Raw genomic sequence first — 14,707 nt, forward strand, 5'->3', positions numbered from 1 at the left:
AAATGTATCTGCAAGATACAAAAGCCAAAAGCGTACTGATGCTGCTGCATGTCAGACATCTGCGCTGTCTGTTGGTCTGCATTAATTAGACGTGTTTTTACGTTACAACAAAGCCTTCGCAAAACAACAGCTCTTCAACTGTTGGAAGAACTCGAGCAGCATCTCGAGCACATATGTATATACATGTATATATATATATATAATGTGTAGACCTAAATATGTATCGCACATACTTAATTTATGAACTTGCTAATTTTAGCGCCGCTCATGGCCACATATCACACATCAGTCATCTTACAGAGAGGAGCTGCTTGTCGAGATGCCGTACTTGGTGATACTTATGAGTGTATCTGTTCGATACGAACACATTGTTAGATACTTTGTTGCATCTTATCAGGCGTCCATCCATCTATGAGCAAACAACAATGCCAGCACGTTAAATAATTATCAGACTGCTTTGCTTTAATTATGGGCTCAAGCTGTCAGCATTTTGAGTTGGAACTTAAGCCCATTAGAGACACCTTTCAGTCAGGGCCAGAGTTTCACTCACAGCCGGATTTGTCATTGTCATGTAGCTAACCGTTTGCTTTTGGGTGTGCCCCCGGCATACGCATACATGCTCCTATGTACATGCGTGTTTTTTGGTATAATTACAACATTTTGCTTGATAATCGTTTTTGCATATTTTTACATACTTACATTTTTTTTCTTGTAATCATCTACTTGCAGCACACATTGGTGACTATTTTCCTGCCCTTAATGAGTTTTCAACTCACACTGTGATACGTCCCCAAGTGCAACATGGACGCACTAAGCGCAGCCTTCAGAGCACTCTGGATGCCTCGGTGAGTACTGGTAGTTGTTGGAAATTAGAATTATGAAAGCTTACCTGGCAGCATCTGGGTCAACTGATGCAAGTATAACGAAAAGGCAAGATCACAGAGAAAAGCTGCAGAGAGAAGCAAAGAAAGAAGTGCGCCGAAATGAGCAGCTAATTCGTGAAAGAGAGAAAAAGAGGCAAATGTGAAGTAAGAAAGTGAAGCGAGTAACAAAGTAAGAAGCAAAGCGAGAAGAAAAGTTAAGTGAGTAGCATTAGCGTGAAGTCTAGCGGGAAGCAGAAGAGAGCGAGAAGCAGAGCAGAGCCCAACGAGAAGCAAAGCATTAACAAACAAATAAACAAAACAAGAAGCAAACCGAAAGGCAAATCGAGTAGCAGGCGCTAAGCAAATTAAGAAGCAAGGCTAAAACAAACATGAAATGTTTAATCCAGTAAAGCAAGAAAAGCCAAAAATGTCTTAAAATATTTGTTTTTTATATACCTTTAGACTGAAATATGTCAGATCTCTTTCAATGCTAGGGGACCTGTCCCATGTTTATGGAGGCGTCTTAATTTTAATAGAATTATAACAGAAATACGTCCATATTATATTGTCATAGTGATAAGGATTTACAGTAGTGACAGATTATTTTTTTTGCTAATTTTCAACAGCAAAGTTTTTTAATTAAGCAATTTCAGTTGACCTTATAAATATACGTAACCTTTGACCGACCATTGACACGAACTTAGCACGTTGCGCGCTTGTAATTAGTCCGAGCTGATAAAAAGCCGTTTAAATGAATAAAAGTTAGGCCGACAGTCAACAAAATTAAGCAAAATTGTACAGAGAGGAGCATGACATGCCGCTGAAGTCCTTGCTATGTGGGCGCTGGGTGTGCCGAGCGCTACGAAAACCCTTTTTAATTAGTTGCCACGAGCGGCTAAAGGAACGGCCACCGTTATTAACGTTGATGCCGCGCCATGGGGCGCAGAATTTTACACATTCGCCCCTAGAAATTTGTGTGTACGGACAAACGCCCTTCAGTTTTGGATTGGCGTGTGTGTTCACACTTTGCGTGTTCAAATTATATATGAAATGAGAAAGAAAATTGAAATCTCTTTAATGGTTTAATCTTGTTATGTGGAATTCCAGGATGGTCTGCACGCGCCTCACTTTACACTGAGCTACACGCATCAAGGACAACGCATCCAAATCGAACTGCAGCGCAACGATCGCCTACTGCCCGACGCCCACTTCCTGCGCTATCAGAATGCCAGCAACCAGGAGGATGGCGCCACTGGCTACGTGGTGCGCAATTTTACCAAGACTGACGTTGATTTATGTCACTATCAGGTGAGTCTCTCTCTCTCTCTGTCTCTGTGTTGGCTTTCGATTTTACGGCATTTTTTATATTATCTGTAACCGACCAGGGACACATACACGGCAAGCCGGACTCGAGTGTGGCGCTGTCCACCTGCGATGGCGGACTCAATGGCGTTGTCTTTGATGGCCAGCACACGTACTTTATACACCCGCACAACGATGGCAGCGGACGGCTGCAGGATGACCATTATCTGCTCAGGTGAGTTACGACTGAGCACAGGGCTGTCCCACTTCAAGAAACACGAAGTGAAAGACCAACAATGGCCTTAAGCTTCTGTTCGAATTTCACCTTACAAATTATTGAAAAAAATTTATTGATAGCTGTTAATAACAGCTCGCCATTTAACTGAACATAAAAGCAATTAACAGTGCATGTGTACTAGCATAACATAAAATGTTAAATATGGTCTGCTAACAGTTCCAGTTCAATTTCGAATTTTACGTTTTGCTTTGAGTAATCTTCTACGTGCTTGATTCCCTCCCTATCTATTATTTCTCAAACGTATATCACGCACACATACATATCTAAGTAAATGGCGCCTACCCAAGCCCATATTGCCCCTGGCTCTTGGGGTAGGAGCAGGTTCGGCAGTTACCTGCCTCAATGTTTGCCTTATTTGCGCTCAATAAATATTTTCTTTATTGGCCTGCCCATTTACACATTTCATAACCACCTCAAGCCCACTTCCGTTATTAATTTTGGCCACGGAAATATTAAATTACCAACGATTCGGTTCTTACAGGCACGCAGACATGCTGCAACAGAATGCCACCTGTGGCTATGACAGCCACACAGACAACCACAATGCGCCAGAGCAGGATCTGGAGGAGGAGCAGGACCTCGAGCCACCCGCTTTGCCACAACGATTGGATGGTGGAGAATTCCATCGCATGCTGAGTCGCAAGCGGCGCCAGGCAGATGAAAGTCAGCTAATACGTGGTCCATACAATGCCAACAAATATTCCAGCTATGTGGAGCTGGTCATTGTGGTGGACAACAAAGTGTACAAGCATTTTGGGGAGAATAACAAGCGAGTGCATCAGCATTGTAAGAATCTGGCCAACATTGTAAATGCCGTAAGTAGCCCAAAATAAGTGTACTTCCTTAAAATGACCCACTAATATCGTCCCATTCCCATACTCTCAGCTCTATGTGCCGCTGAACATCTTTGTGGCGCTTGTGGGCGTCGTCATTTGGAATGAATCGAACGAGATCGAGTTCTCCAGCGATGGAGATGTGACGCTGCGCAATTTCCTCAACTATCGCAGCACGAAGCTGGTGGTAGACCATCCCAACGACAATGCGCAGCTGCTGACCAAGGAGACGTTCGCTGGCGGCGTTGTGGGCAAGGCGCTTAAGGGGCCCATTTGCACGTATGAGTACTCCGGTGGCGTCAGCATGCAGCACAGCCAGGTGCTGGCCGTGGTGGCCACGACAATGGCGCATGAGATGGGTCACAATTTTGGCATGGAGCATGACTCGAACGATTGCCACTGTCCGGACGAGAAGTGTGTGATGGCTGCCTCCAGCACGGCTGTGGTTCCGGTGCACTGGAGCAGCTGCAGCATCGATCAGCTGACCATTGCCTTCTCGCGCGGGATGAACTACTGCCTAAGGAACAAGCCGACGCGTCTCTTCGACTCGCCACAGTGCGGCAACGGCTTTGTGGAGCCCGGCGAGCAATGCGACTGTGGCTTGCCCGCCCACTGCGAGAACAGCTGCTGCAATGCGCACACCTGCATGCTGCACAGCAACGCTTCGTGCGCCACCGGCGAGTGCTGTGACCTGAAGACATGCCGACCCAAGCTGGCGGGCAGTGCCTGCCGTCCGGAGGAGAACGAGTGCGACTTGCCCGAGTACTGTACCGGCGAGTCGGAGTATTGTCCGACGGATGTGTTTAGGCGTGACACGGAGCCATGCGATAATAATCAAGCTTACTGTTTCCTGGGCACCTGCCGCTCCCATGCTAACCAGTGCCGAATCCTATGGGGACCCACGGGCGAGAACTCTATACACTGCTACGACAAGAATGTGGAGGGCTCCCGCCTGGGCAACTGTGGCTACAATCGGCTGAACAAGACTTTCGTGAGGTGCACGCCGGAGCATGCGAACTGTGGAATGCTGCACTGCATCCATCTGAACGAGCGACTAGAGTTTGGCATGGAATCGGCAGCGGTGCTATCCCATTCCTATGTCCGCCACGATCATGGTCTTGTCCCATGCCGCACGGCTCTGGTCGATCTTGGCCTGCAAACCATCGATCCTGGTTTGACGCCGAATGGCGCCAAGTGCGGTGACCAGAGCATGTGCGTCAATCAGCAGTGCCTGGCCGTGGAGCATGTGCGACAAATGGGCATGGGTGCGCCCTGTCCCGAAAACTGCAACGGGAACGGTATCTGCAATAGTCGAGGACATTGCCACTGCGATGTGGGCTTCGGTGGGGAGGCATGCGGCAAGCCCGGCCATGGTGGTTCTGTGGACAGCGGACCAGCCACAGATCCGAGCAGTAAGTGTTATCAGATTAGAGATTACTTGTTTTTCAATAATTGCAATAATATTTGTCTTTGCTATCTTTTTTTGCAGGCGCTCTTAGCTTCCAGCGTTTCCTATACCTTCTGTTCTTCTTGGTGCTGCCGCTGTTGGTCATCTTCTGGTTCTTATATCGCTTTGTGTTCCGGAACAATAAACTCTTCGCCGGGGGAAAACTTGCCGAGAATATGTATGTATCGACGTCCACGTCTAGTAGCAATAGCAGCAGAAGCAGCAGAAGCAGTGGCGTCTGCTGCGCCGCCGCCGTTTCGTACTGCTCCACAGCTAGCTCACCCACAACCACTAGTTCTACGTCTGCACAAGCTCCTCCACTACCAATGCACGCACCACCACCATCACACTATGTTAAAACACAAACCAATCACACTGCAACCGCCACAATTACTAACATACACGCCACCCTTCCGCGTCTCAAGTCCAATCCCGGCACACTTGCTGCAGTGCATCCGCCTGCCATGCCCAAGAGCCAAAGCAACTACGAGGTGTTGCATGCGCCTGTGTTGCGGCGCAAGCTCTCCAATGCACAACTTACTCCAGTGGCAGCCACGCCACCGCCCCCGCCAGTGCCAGCTCACAGCAACAACAACAATAACAACAACAGCAACAAATCAAACACGATGCGACGCAAGCTGGACATCACGGCGCCGCGTCTGCATGCAACCACAAATCCTTTGGCGCTCACCGAGGGCGCCCAATACATACAGAGCGACCCCGCGAGGTGTGCCAAAAACTAACAATAATAACAACAATTACAACAGCAACAATTACACTGCCAAAAAAATATTTTGCATGATTGCGGCATGTGAAGCGTGTTCCTTTTACTTTCCATTTCCAAACACCTTTTCTCCATTTTTATTTGTGCTCGTTTATCCTACTTTAATACTTTAATACTGATGTGTTTGTGCCTTAATTTTAGTTAGTTATAAGTGTTCATTTTAAATAAATATTTGGTTTTAATATAATGGCTTGGTGTTGGATACTATGTTAATATTTGTTATGCTCTATAATGTTAAAACTCCCATATGTTACTAGAAAAACAGCATATTAATTAGATATACTAATGAGATATATTAATATTAAGTATTTTAAAATTACCTGAACTTCAAAATAATTGTATTATAATCTTTATTTTTGTATGCCATTTATTTATTTATTTTATTTTATGTATATTTTGTTGAGCTGCATTTGTTTAAGCTCTTGATAATTTTTTAAAAGTTAGTTGTAAATCTAGTAGCATATGGGTTCTTTAAATCGTTCTGCTGTTAAGTAGCTGTTAGCTGCATGTTAACAGCGTGCGCATGTTATCTACTCTCTGTTAATTTTCTTTAGCCTTTGCTTTTGGTGTTGGTTTTTCATTTTGCCTGCCCTCTTTGACCTTGCACTGATTTCTGTTGGTATGTTATACAAATGCAATATATATTTGTGTATATCCCATTGTATGGTTTCTTTCCTGCTAAAATGTCTTTTGTTTATTTTCAGCTTGAAAACCGCCAGCAATCAGAAACAGCCCACAACGCGCTCCAATCAGAATGGCGCAGGTCCGCCTGCAGGCGGCGCCAATGGGTTGCCAAAGTCCACGCCCAGCAGCACGGATGACATGAACTCGGCGCTGCTGAAGTCGCCCAGCGATTCGAGCGATGCCCCTCCAGCCAGCAATACGACAGGCATGTTTGGCAAGTTTAAGGGTTTCACATTGCGTCCGCTCAACAATGCCAGCTCGCCGGCGAGCAATTACAGCGGACCTAATGTGGCCTTTGTGCAGCCCACGGTGCAGCAGGAGAGCAACGGGGTGCCACAGCGCGCTGCACCGCCTCCGCCAGCGGTGAAGCTAGAGGGACAGGATGCAACAAGGAGCAGAAGTACCTTGCCAAGAGCCGCACCCGCGCTGCCACCACCCAATCCCGGCTCCACGGCGCGTCCCATCATATCAAAACCGAAACTGGATTCCAGCACACTGACTATGGTGCCGCTAAAGGGCGGCGATGGAGATCTTTCACCCACACGTGCGGCGCCCACACCACCAGCGCCACCCGTGCCGCTGCACATAGATCCCAAGCTGAACATTAAACGGGACGGCACCATACGCCGCTTCGCCTCGTTTCTGAAGAAGGAGGAGAAGCCGCCGCTCAAGGAGAAGACCTACATTGATCGTGAGCGACTGCGCACTCTAGAAATATCCGCACCGATGCCTGTGCCGTTGCCGCTGCAGGCAGAGTCCTCCAACTCGGACTCGGAGACGACACCACGCGAGGAGGAGACCAAGAACTTAGTGAAGCGCACGCAGTCCATGCGGTCGCCAACCAAAAAGTCGCAGGTGCAGACATTCGGCTCGATGCGTTCGCCGCCTGGCGCAGCACGTCCCAAGAGCTCAGTTAATACTAGTGGCGCCGGCACAGCCGCCGGTTCGCGACCCAAATCGCCACCGCCGCGTCCGCCGCCGGTGGTCAAGAAAACCAATTCAACAACTTCATCGGGCTATCAGCTGCCGGTGGCCACAGCTAAGACGACCGCTGAGAATACCTACGACGACTGCGAGTGCGTGGAGTCGCCAACGCGGGCCTCCAACGATGCCATCTACTCGGTGATTGAGGAGATACCGCCGGCAGCGCAGACCTTAAAGCGCAGCGATCTGGTGGCCAGCCTGGCCAGCAATGTCAGCGCCGGCGACATGGGCTTGCTGGGCGAGATTGTCAACGAGTTTGAAAAACTCAATGGCGGCGATTCCATCTACTCGGGCAAAGTCAACGCGCCAGTAGATGCGCCAGTGGACGAGCAGCCTGAAACGCCGCGTAGTCCACAGCGTCCAGCACCACCGAAGCCGGCGGGCAGCAACAGAAACAGCAGCTCTGCCAGTGCAGAGGATAAGCCGGCAATTACGCCCACATATCTGCGTGCACCGCCCATAAATGCGCCAGTGGCACGTGTGGCGCCAACACGCTCGGACATCTCCCCATCGCGGGCCTTTTCCAGCTTCAAGCCAGCGCCAGGGCAGGCGAACGCATCCAGCAGCAGCAGCAAAGCATCTGCAGCTGTAGCTCCAGCTCCAGCTCCAGCTCCAGTGGTTCATCAGGCGCGCGGCAGCGGCAGCACAACGCGACCCAAGTCCTTTACAAAGGCAACCAAAGCACTGCCCAATGGCGTGGCAGCCGCGCCCTCGGCCACCATACAGAAGCCCAAGCCGCTTTCGGCGAAGCCAAGTTTCAGCGGCGGCCTGGGAAAGCGTGTGCCGGGCGGCGCGAAATCGGCTACGGCAGCAGCCGCGCCCACGCCACCCACAGTGAAGGCGTCAGCGAACATTGCGTCGCTGACGCAGCGCTTCGAGCAGCGAAAGTAGATAACGCGAACTACAACCTATGACTTTATATATTGTAAGTTAGGTTAGGTACGATCAAATATCATTTGGCGCCGATTACCGAGTCAACGAAGCCAGTTCCCCAAAAAAGTCGTTGATATTCATTCCTTTTTAGATATCCCTCTAGCTAGGTCTAAGGCGTTGATTAATTTACGTGCTTTTTAGTATCTCAATGACTTTGTTGTAAGCTTATTGTACGAAATTGTATTGATATGTAGTTATATTATATATGCATACTCATTATATTTATATGTATGTAAAATTGTTTATATATCTGTATATGCTAATTGCTTTTGTACATAAAAACCAAAGAAGTCAAATTGTCACAACAGAAATTGCGCAGCTAAGAAAAAAAAAATAAATTAAAAATAGTCCACGGTACTCTTAAATTTAATGTTATAATGTTGTACAGTTGTAAAGCGCACTTGCGATATTTCAAAACGAATAAAGAACAATTAATTCGATTCCAATAAAAATATTCTCATAATTGCTTACATTGTTAAATTATATTTGGTTACAACGAACAACTTTTGAGGTTGGTGTTTAAATTAATTCCGTTAGGTATTTTGGTACTGGGCAGCACTGTCAGTGTACGCGGATTCGCCGCACCACCTCTCGCTGTCTAGTGGTGGAAAAAAACGATTACAGCAGTGCTTTAGAGACTATCGCACAAAACATCGATGTGCACTTTTCATGCATTCGACATATTGTTATTTCATACTTCAAATAATCGAAATGTGGCGATATCGATAACAGTCATTAAAATGAGCGCAAAAAGGGTAAACAATTTTAATTTTAATTGTAAAATTGAATTATATACAAATAAATCGCACACAGAAACCATGGGTGAAGTCTGCCTTCAGCGAGTTAAACATGACACCAAAAGCCAGCCCCGCTGCGGCGTCCGTAAAACGTACAAGAAGCGCCAGTGCCGCAGCAGCTGCAGATTCGCCAAGCCAAAAAACCAATTTCACGCCTACAACGGATGCAGTGGTGGATTTAACCCTCAAAAAGGACGAAAAGGAGGGGCTGACGCCGACAGTCAGTGACAATTGGATGGAGAGTTTTGCGCCCAGTACAAGTGACGACCTGGCTGTGCACCCTAAGAAAGTCGGCGACGTGCGCAACTGGTTGCAGCACTGCGAGGCAATGCGCAAAAAGTATCCAGCACAAATTTGTCTGATTACTGGACCAGCTGGTTCTGGTAAAACGGCAACGCTTCGTGTACTCGCTCATGAATTTGGCTACGAGCTGCAGGAATGGATCAATCCCACTGACTGTGAGGAAATTAATGCGCTGGGCGATCAACCCAATGATGGTTCCTATACGGGCTCCCAGCTGCTGGCCTTCAAGAGCTTTCTGTTGCGCGCCTCGCGCTACAAGTCGTTGCTGACGACACAGAACAAACGTCTGTTACTAGTTGAAGACTTTCCCAATGTGCTGTTAAAGGATGCAACAGCTACCTTTGAAGATTTGCTCGAGTAAGTTACGAATAAACCATAAATCCCTTATAACACAAGATCTTTTATAGTGAGTATGTCAACTATGGCAAGTCGCCGCTGGTCTTCATAGTAGCTGACAGCAGGTCACGCGCCCTCAACATCAGCTACAAGTTGTTCACGGATCAACTGAAAGCCAAGTTGCGCATTGAACACATTAGCTTTAATTCCATAGCGGCGACAATTATGCAGAAGTCAATGAAACGCTTCGCCACGATGATGCAGCAGCAGCAGCACAAGGTCCTGTACAAGGTGCCAACACAGACTGTGTTGGACTCGATTGTGGTGTGCGCCCAGGGAGACATACGCAATGCGTTAATAAATCTTCACTTTGGCTCGCTTAAGGGTGCGCCCAGCATGGCCACCAAGCAGCTGAATGTGACCGCTACAAGCAAAGGTCGCAAACGGAAGGCAACGAACACTTTAAAATCCATTGGACGGGATGAGTCCATAACCATGATGCATGCACTCGGTCGCGTCTTTAATCCCAAATGTAATGTTCACCATGCAAAGGCTTAGTAAGGTTAAGTAACGCCTTTCTCTCCTACAGATAATGAGAATAATGACAAGTGTCTGCTACATAGTCCCGAAGAAATAGCTGAGGCCTTCTGCACTGAGCAGAGGAACTTTCTTAACTTCGTACATGCCAACTACCTGCCACATTTTCATGACGTTGCCAATGTCAGTGCTGCTGTCAACGACATTGGGGTGGCTGACATGCTGCTCCAAGAATACCGGGACGATTCTCTGTCCTTGGTAGGCCTCACCATTGCCGTGCGCGGCTGCATGGTGGCCAATGCGGCGCCTGTCTCTGGCTGGATGCCGGTACGCGGGCCCAAGCGTTTAACGATTCAACAACAGGTGACGCCAGCGGAGAAAAAGCTGCTGGGCGTAGCATATGCTGGGATTTCCAAACGCCTCTACGCCAGTGAGTACAGCTCATTTGTCAGAACCATAGCCAAATAAACAAACTAGGCAAATTTATTAATAACTATGAACTGTTTTAGTCAAACAATGAAGTGAGTCTGCAAAAAATTCCATCAATTCAGTATTATAATTCAACGTTTTATTCAGTGACAAATTGATTGTTTTCTATATAAAATTTCAATAATTTTCTTAATCTACAATTTTCATTTAACGCGTGAATTATTAAAAGCAATTTTGGCAGATTTTTGTGGTTATAAAGCATAGCACGAACTTGTTAAACTTCAGTAAAAGGACATTTTGTTGTTTTCAATTTGAAGTAACTTCAATTATCTTCTTTCAGCGTTTATATTATGTAATTCAATGAAGTTTTTTTTTTTGTATTGCTTATAGCTACAACTTAAGGGTTAAAAACAACTTAAAAGTAAACGCAGTTTCGCTAAATCATGTAACACAAGTACTGTCATCTATTTACATGGCTAGGGTAACAGGTCATCCGTTACTTCAGAACAGTTTATTCGGGTTCTCCAGCGACTGCATCGTTATTCTTGGCATCCTCACTGGAGTTGTCATCCTCTTCCATGCGGCTGGCGTCCAGGAGAAGCAAACGCTCCTCCTCATTGGCATGCCCGTTCAACTGAGCATCAATCTGCAGTTGGGGTGAACGCGAATGGCTGCGACTATGTCGGTGCACACTGCGCTCCGCATGACCATTGGCAATATTTAAGCCTGCCACGCCCATCTCATGGCCTTCGCTGCTCGATGATGAACTGGACGTGGTGGTAGACGTTGAGCTGCTGCTATCACTTTCACTATCCTCGCTGGAAGAGTCCATTGGTGTGGGTTGTAGGGGGTGTTGACGTGCCTGCAACTCGCAAGCTGCACTGGCTGTGGGTGCGGCAGCTGAGGGGGGTGATGCCGCCGCCGCGGCTGCTGCGGTTATAGTTGGCGAGCACGAGCGTATAATGTTTAATCTGAGTACTAAGCGTTAAAGTCCGATTAGTTTGAATGGTGAAAAATATGTAACATAATTACTTACTTTGATTCTCGCGCGATAGATCACGTATCTTTTCCTCCAGTGCGCGTATTTTGGCGCCGAACTCCTTTGAGATGTTCTGCGCATTCAAGCTCTGCTGTCGCTGTCTGCCTTGGTCTTTCGAGTATCGATCCTCGATTTGTAGACATTCCTGTATGAGCTCCTGTTTGTTCATCGTTTCCAGTCGCTCAACACGCGCACGCTCGTAAACGTTTGAGAATTCCTTCGAGAGAAACAACTCCTGATCCTCGGTCTGAGAGCCAAAGCAATTATCATCGAAGTCGTCTTTGGGCAACTCGGACATATGCTCCTCCATCAAAAAGCGGTTGGTATTGTAGGGCACAAGCAGCGAACGAGAACGCACCAATTTGGTGCGGGCACTACTGCTTCCACTGCTAGTTGCGGCATTCCCGGTTGACGTTGTCACCAAATCCATTTTCCATGGCGGATACTGATTTTTCGTCTTTTTGGGTAACATTTTTGATTTTTTGCCGCGCCGATGCTTGCGCCTTTGGGATGCACCGGACTGAGCACTTTCTACAATATAAAAAGACGCAGATTTGTTGCATTTTATTCAAGTGCTTGTAACGGCCGTCAATCGATTGCAATTGTGCAACTCTGCGAGTGCAAGCAACAGCAGCAACAGAAATCTATCGATGTCGACCAATAAAATAGTCGCCATTGTCGCTTGCATACGCACGAATGGAAATTTTGTTTTCATGTCTTTGCGCCCAATTTATACCTGTTTTTGCAGCTTCTGCCATTAGAAATTTACGCACGAAGCACTTGATGTTCGAATTGAGCACAATTTAATTTATTTTCACAAACAAAACACTTAGTAAATTTAATTTAAGACCTGGGCTCAGAGCGAGAGCAGCGCGTATAAATGAGGAATGACTAAAAACACTGTGTATATCGATAATTGCAGCTAAGTTAAATCGATATTAAGGGTTGTCACATACCGATGTATATCAATTTTAATCGTATAAACTGCCTGCACAATTTAAATGAAGTTTCAATTCCTTGCTATAGGTGAAACCTTTAAAACATAAATCGTGCAACAGTTATGTAAGTAGAAAATATAAATTGTTTTTATTTTTATTCAAAAATAATAACATAACTTGCACTGTCAAAAATAAAATTAGATTGTTTAGGCCTTCAGATTGTCATGTATCCAATCAATGTAAGAGGCTACACGTGTATAAATATCTGGCCAGCCAGGACTTGGACACGGTACAGGGCCAAATGACAATATGCCACCAAGAAGATACGCATTATTCTTGAACAACATCAGCGGTCCGCCGGAGTTGCCGCGGCACTCATTGGCATTGGCGGCACCGCACAATTGGGAAGCCAATATGTGTACATTTTGAGCAGCATATAATTTCTGACAATCTTCGATGGATGTGATGATAACTTCACTTTTTTGCATGCGTGAACTGGAGGTGGCTTGCCATCCGGCCACATCCATTACCAACTCCTCCAGTTCATCGGCTCGCAATTGCTTGTTGGGCAGGCAAATGGGCTGCACATAGTCGCTAATCTGTACCCGCTCCCCCAAGCGTATCATTGCAATGTCATTTGTTTGACTAGTGACGTCCTTGTTATAGAGTGGATGAACAATGATTTCTTCAGTGGACAGATCCTGATAGGGCGGTGCACAATTCGTTTTCTCCGGCGAATGAGTGACCTGGCAATCCGGATTTGTCATTGTGTCCCATTCCCCCAGCCGTACGGCACGCACTCTCCAGCCCCTATTGCTTATCGCAGGTCCAGCGACACAGTGGGCCGCCGTTAACACATAGCGCTCGCTGATGAGAACGCCGCCGCAAGCATGAAGTTTCTCTTGGTTTGCTGTGTCATTGGGAAAGAACCAGCGATAAGACATAATATAATTTCAACGTGAATAGCCGTACATACGTTTCGTATATTCAATAAGCGCCAGCCACGGATACTCATTAATTTTTGTTTCCGTGTCATTGGAGCGCTGCCATGCGACAGCACCACATTCCCTGGGCAGGAGAGGATGTCTCAGGGCACTTAAGCTCTCTCTCCTCGATTGGCCTGAGCCAAGAACCCTGTCATTATCCAAAGGGCAGCACACCTAAAAATTCGATATATTTTAATCGGATTCTTTTTACTGATTTAAACTTTTCACCACATACGTTTACGATCCCATCTGGCTGTAGATTGCATTGATTATCGCGTAGCAGATTTCTGTCAGACTCGGACACGGTTTTTGTCGCAGAGAGTATCCTCATAAAGTACTCGCACTGGCGAATGGGGATGCATTGCCCCGGAACCTGTCCATTCGGGGTTAACGACGCACAATCGCCTTGCCCCTGGGCTAAAGATAATTCCACTGTTCAGTTTCACAACGACAAGTTTATAAATCTCTCATAATTACCAGCTACGCTCAATGTCAGTGAGCAAACAACAACACCAGCGACTAGAACCGCAGCTAGCACGCCTCGAACTAAATTAATTCCCATGCTTTGACGCTTTCACAAAGATACTGTTTGCTCGGTTTTGAAATATTCGTAAATACAGGTCAGCAGTTGAAGCGCAGCGCACTGAATGGCATGCGCCAACCGAGTTGGTGTTATGACTGAGCGATCGAGTTTTGAGCCAGGCCGCTGTCTCCCACCGAGAGAGCGCGATTCCAGATAACAATTAAAACCGCTCCATAAGTCGAACAGCAGCTAAAATGCTTAGTACTGGGTCACTGGGAATGCTCCAAAATTTTGATGTTTTATTTTTTAAGAACAAAATCCAGTTGATCCCAACCGTTAATATCTGAGGAATTTCCGATGCAATCAAAATTGCTGATAATAGGAATAAACGTAACCGTCAATCACGGTAACTGTGACCTGCTAACGAAATACTTGTGACAAACAGTCTATTACTTCTGCCAGAAACTGTCGGCAGCTATTTAATTTAAACTCGCGCTTTATTCGCGGTTTTTATTTCAAACAAATCACCATGAAGAGCAAATAGTTAAAAGAAAAAAAAGGAACTTCTAGTACTTTGCGCAGCGCTCTAAAAAAATCATTCGTAAACTCCTAAGAAGTCAAAAAAGATTAACGGATAGTTTTCCAGGAATGAGTAAGTGTTCGCTGTTAATAGCAGTTCAGCAAAATGTTA

The 14,707-nt window shown here is 46.5% G+C and overlaps 4 protein-coding genes across 4 annotated transcripts in view; 2 read left to right on the forward strand and 2 right to left on the reverse strand.

Annotated features, from left to right (window-relative positions):
- The window catches only part of Meltrin (meltrin), a 38,689-nt gene extending 30,098 nt beyond the window's left edge, over positions 1-8,591 (forward strand). The window contains exons 2-8 of the mRNA XM_064694601.1: positions 730-845; positions 1,971-2,171; positions 2,249-2,400; positions 2,945-3,278; positions 3,349-4,708; positions 4,786-4,921; positions 6,232-8,591. Of these exons, the coding sequence (XP_064550671.1) occupies positions 730-845; positions 1,971-2,171; positions 2,249-2,400; positions 2,945-3,278; positions 3,349-4,708; positions 4,786-4,921; positions 6,232-8,086 (4,154 nt within the window). The 3' untranslated portion in view covers positions 8,087-8,591. The remainder of the gene's footprint in view (positions 1-729; positions 846-1,970; positions 2,172-2,248; positions 2,401-2,944; positions 3,279-3,348; positions 4,709-4,785; positions 4,922-6,231) is intronic.
- Positions 8,592-8,759: 168 nt separating this feature from the next.
- On the forward strand, positions 8,760-10,587 carry Rad17 (Rad17 checkpoint clamp loader component). The gene is made up of 4 exons (XM_064694606.1): positions 8,760-8,883; positions 8,942-9,585; positions 9,636-10,096; positions 10,154-10,587. Exons 1-4 carry the CDS (start codon positions 8,785-8,787, stop codon positions 10,567-10,569), a joined length of 1,620 nt encoding a protein of 539 aa, XP_064550676.1. The 5' UTR covers positions 8,760-8,784; the 3' UTR covers positions 10,570-10,587.
- Positions 10,588-10,647: 60 nt separating this feature from the next.
- Positions 10,648-12,466, reverse strand: Hexim (Hexamethylene bisacetamide inducible). The gene is made up of 3 exons (XM_064694608.1): positions 12,306-12,466; positions 11,567-12,100; positions 10,648-11,508 (listed from the first exon to the last, which is right to left on the reverse strand). The coding sequence occupies exons 1-3, from the start codon at positions 12,325-12,327 to the stop codon at positions 11,042-11,044; spliced, it is 1,023 nt and encodes a 340-aa protein (XP_064550678.1). The 5' UTR covers positions 12,328-12,466; the 3' UTR covers positions 10,648-11,041.
- Positions 12,467-12,627: 161 nt separating this feature from the next.
- On the reverse strand, positions 12,628-14,425 carry LOC135436851 (serine protease easter). Its single transcript, XM_064694607.1, has 4 exons — positions 13,971-14,425; positions 13,729-13,910; positions 13,484-13,667; positions 12,628-13,417 (listed from the first exon to the last, which is right to left on the reverse strand). The coding sequence occupies exons 1-4, from the start codon at positions 14,053-14,055 to the stop codon at positions 12,714-12,716; spliced, it is 1,155 nt and encodes a 384-aa protein (XP_064550677.1). The 5' UTR covers positions 14,056-14,425; the 3' UTR covers positions 12,628-12,713.
- Between the last annotated feature and the right edge of the window lie 282 nt (positions 14,426-14,707).

This window comes from Drosophila montana, unplaced genomic scaffold, assembly GCF_035044405.1.
Source record: "Drosophila montana isolate Dmon_TW-CO22-7 unplaced genomic scaffold, ASM3504440v1 contig_3733_1, whole genome shotgun sequence".
Classification (NCBI taxonomy): domain Eukaryota; kingdom Metazoa; phylum Arthropoda; class Insecta; order Diptera; family Drosophilidae; genus Drosophila; species Drosophila montana.

Coding starts and splice junctions, on each gene's coding strand:
- Rad17 (XM_064694606.1), top strand. CDS start 8,785: ATGTGCACTTTTCATGCATTCGACATATTGTTATTTCATACTTCAAAT. Junction 8,884..8,941: donor TTAAAATGAGCGCAAAAAGG/GTAAACAATTTT, acceptor AATCGCACACAG/AAACCATGGGTGAAGTCTGC. Junction 9,586..9,635: donor ACCTTTGAAGATTTGCTCGA/GTAAGTTACGAA, acceptor GATCTTTTATAG/TGAGTATGTCAACTATGGCA.
- Hexim (XM_064694608.1), bottom strand. CDS start 12,327: ATGGCAGAAGCTGCAAAAACAG. Junction 12,101..12,305: donor GGCAGAAGCTGCAAAAACAG/GTATAAATTGGG, acceptor TTTATATTGTAG/AAAGTGCTCAGTCCGGTGCA. Junction 11,509..11,566: donor TCTATCGCGCGAGAATCAAA/GTAAGTAATTAT, acceptor TTTAACGCTTAG/TACTCAGATTAAACATTATA.
- LOC135436851 (XM_064694607.1), bottom strand. CDS start 14,055: ATGGGAATTAATTTAGTTCGAGGCGTGCTAGCTGCGGTTCTAGTCGCT. Junction 13,911..13,970: donor ACTGACATTGAGCGTAGCTG/GTAATTATGAGA, acceptor AATTATCTTTAG/CCCAGGGGCAAGGCGATTGT. Junction 13,418..13,483: donor GCTTATTGAATATACGAAAC/GTATGTACGGCT, acceptor CCAATGACACAG/CAAACCAAGAGAAACTTCAT.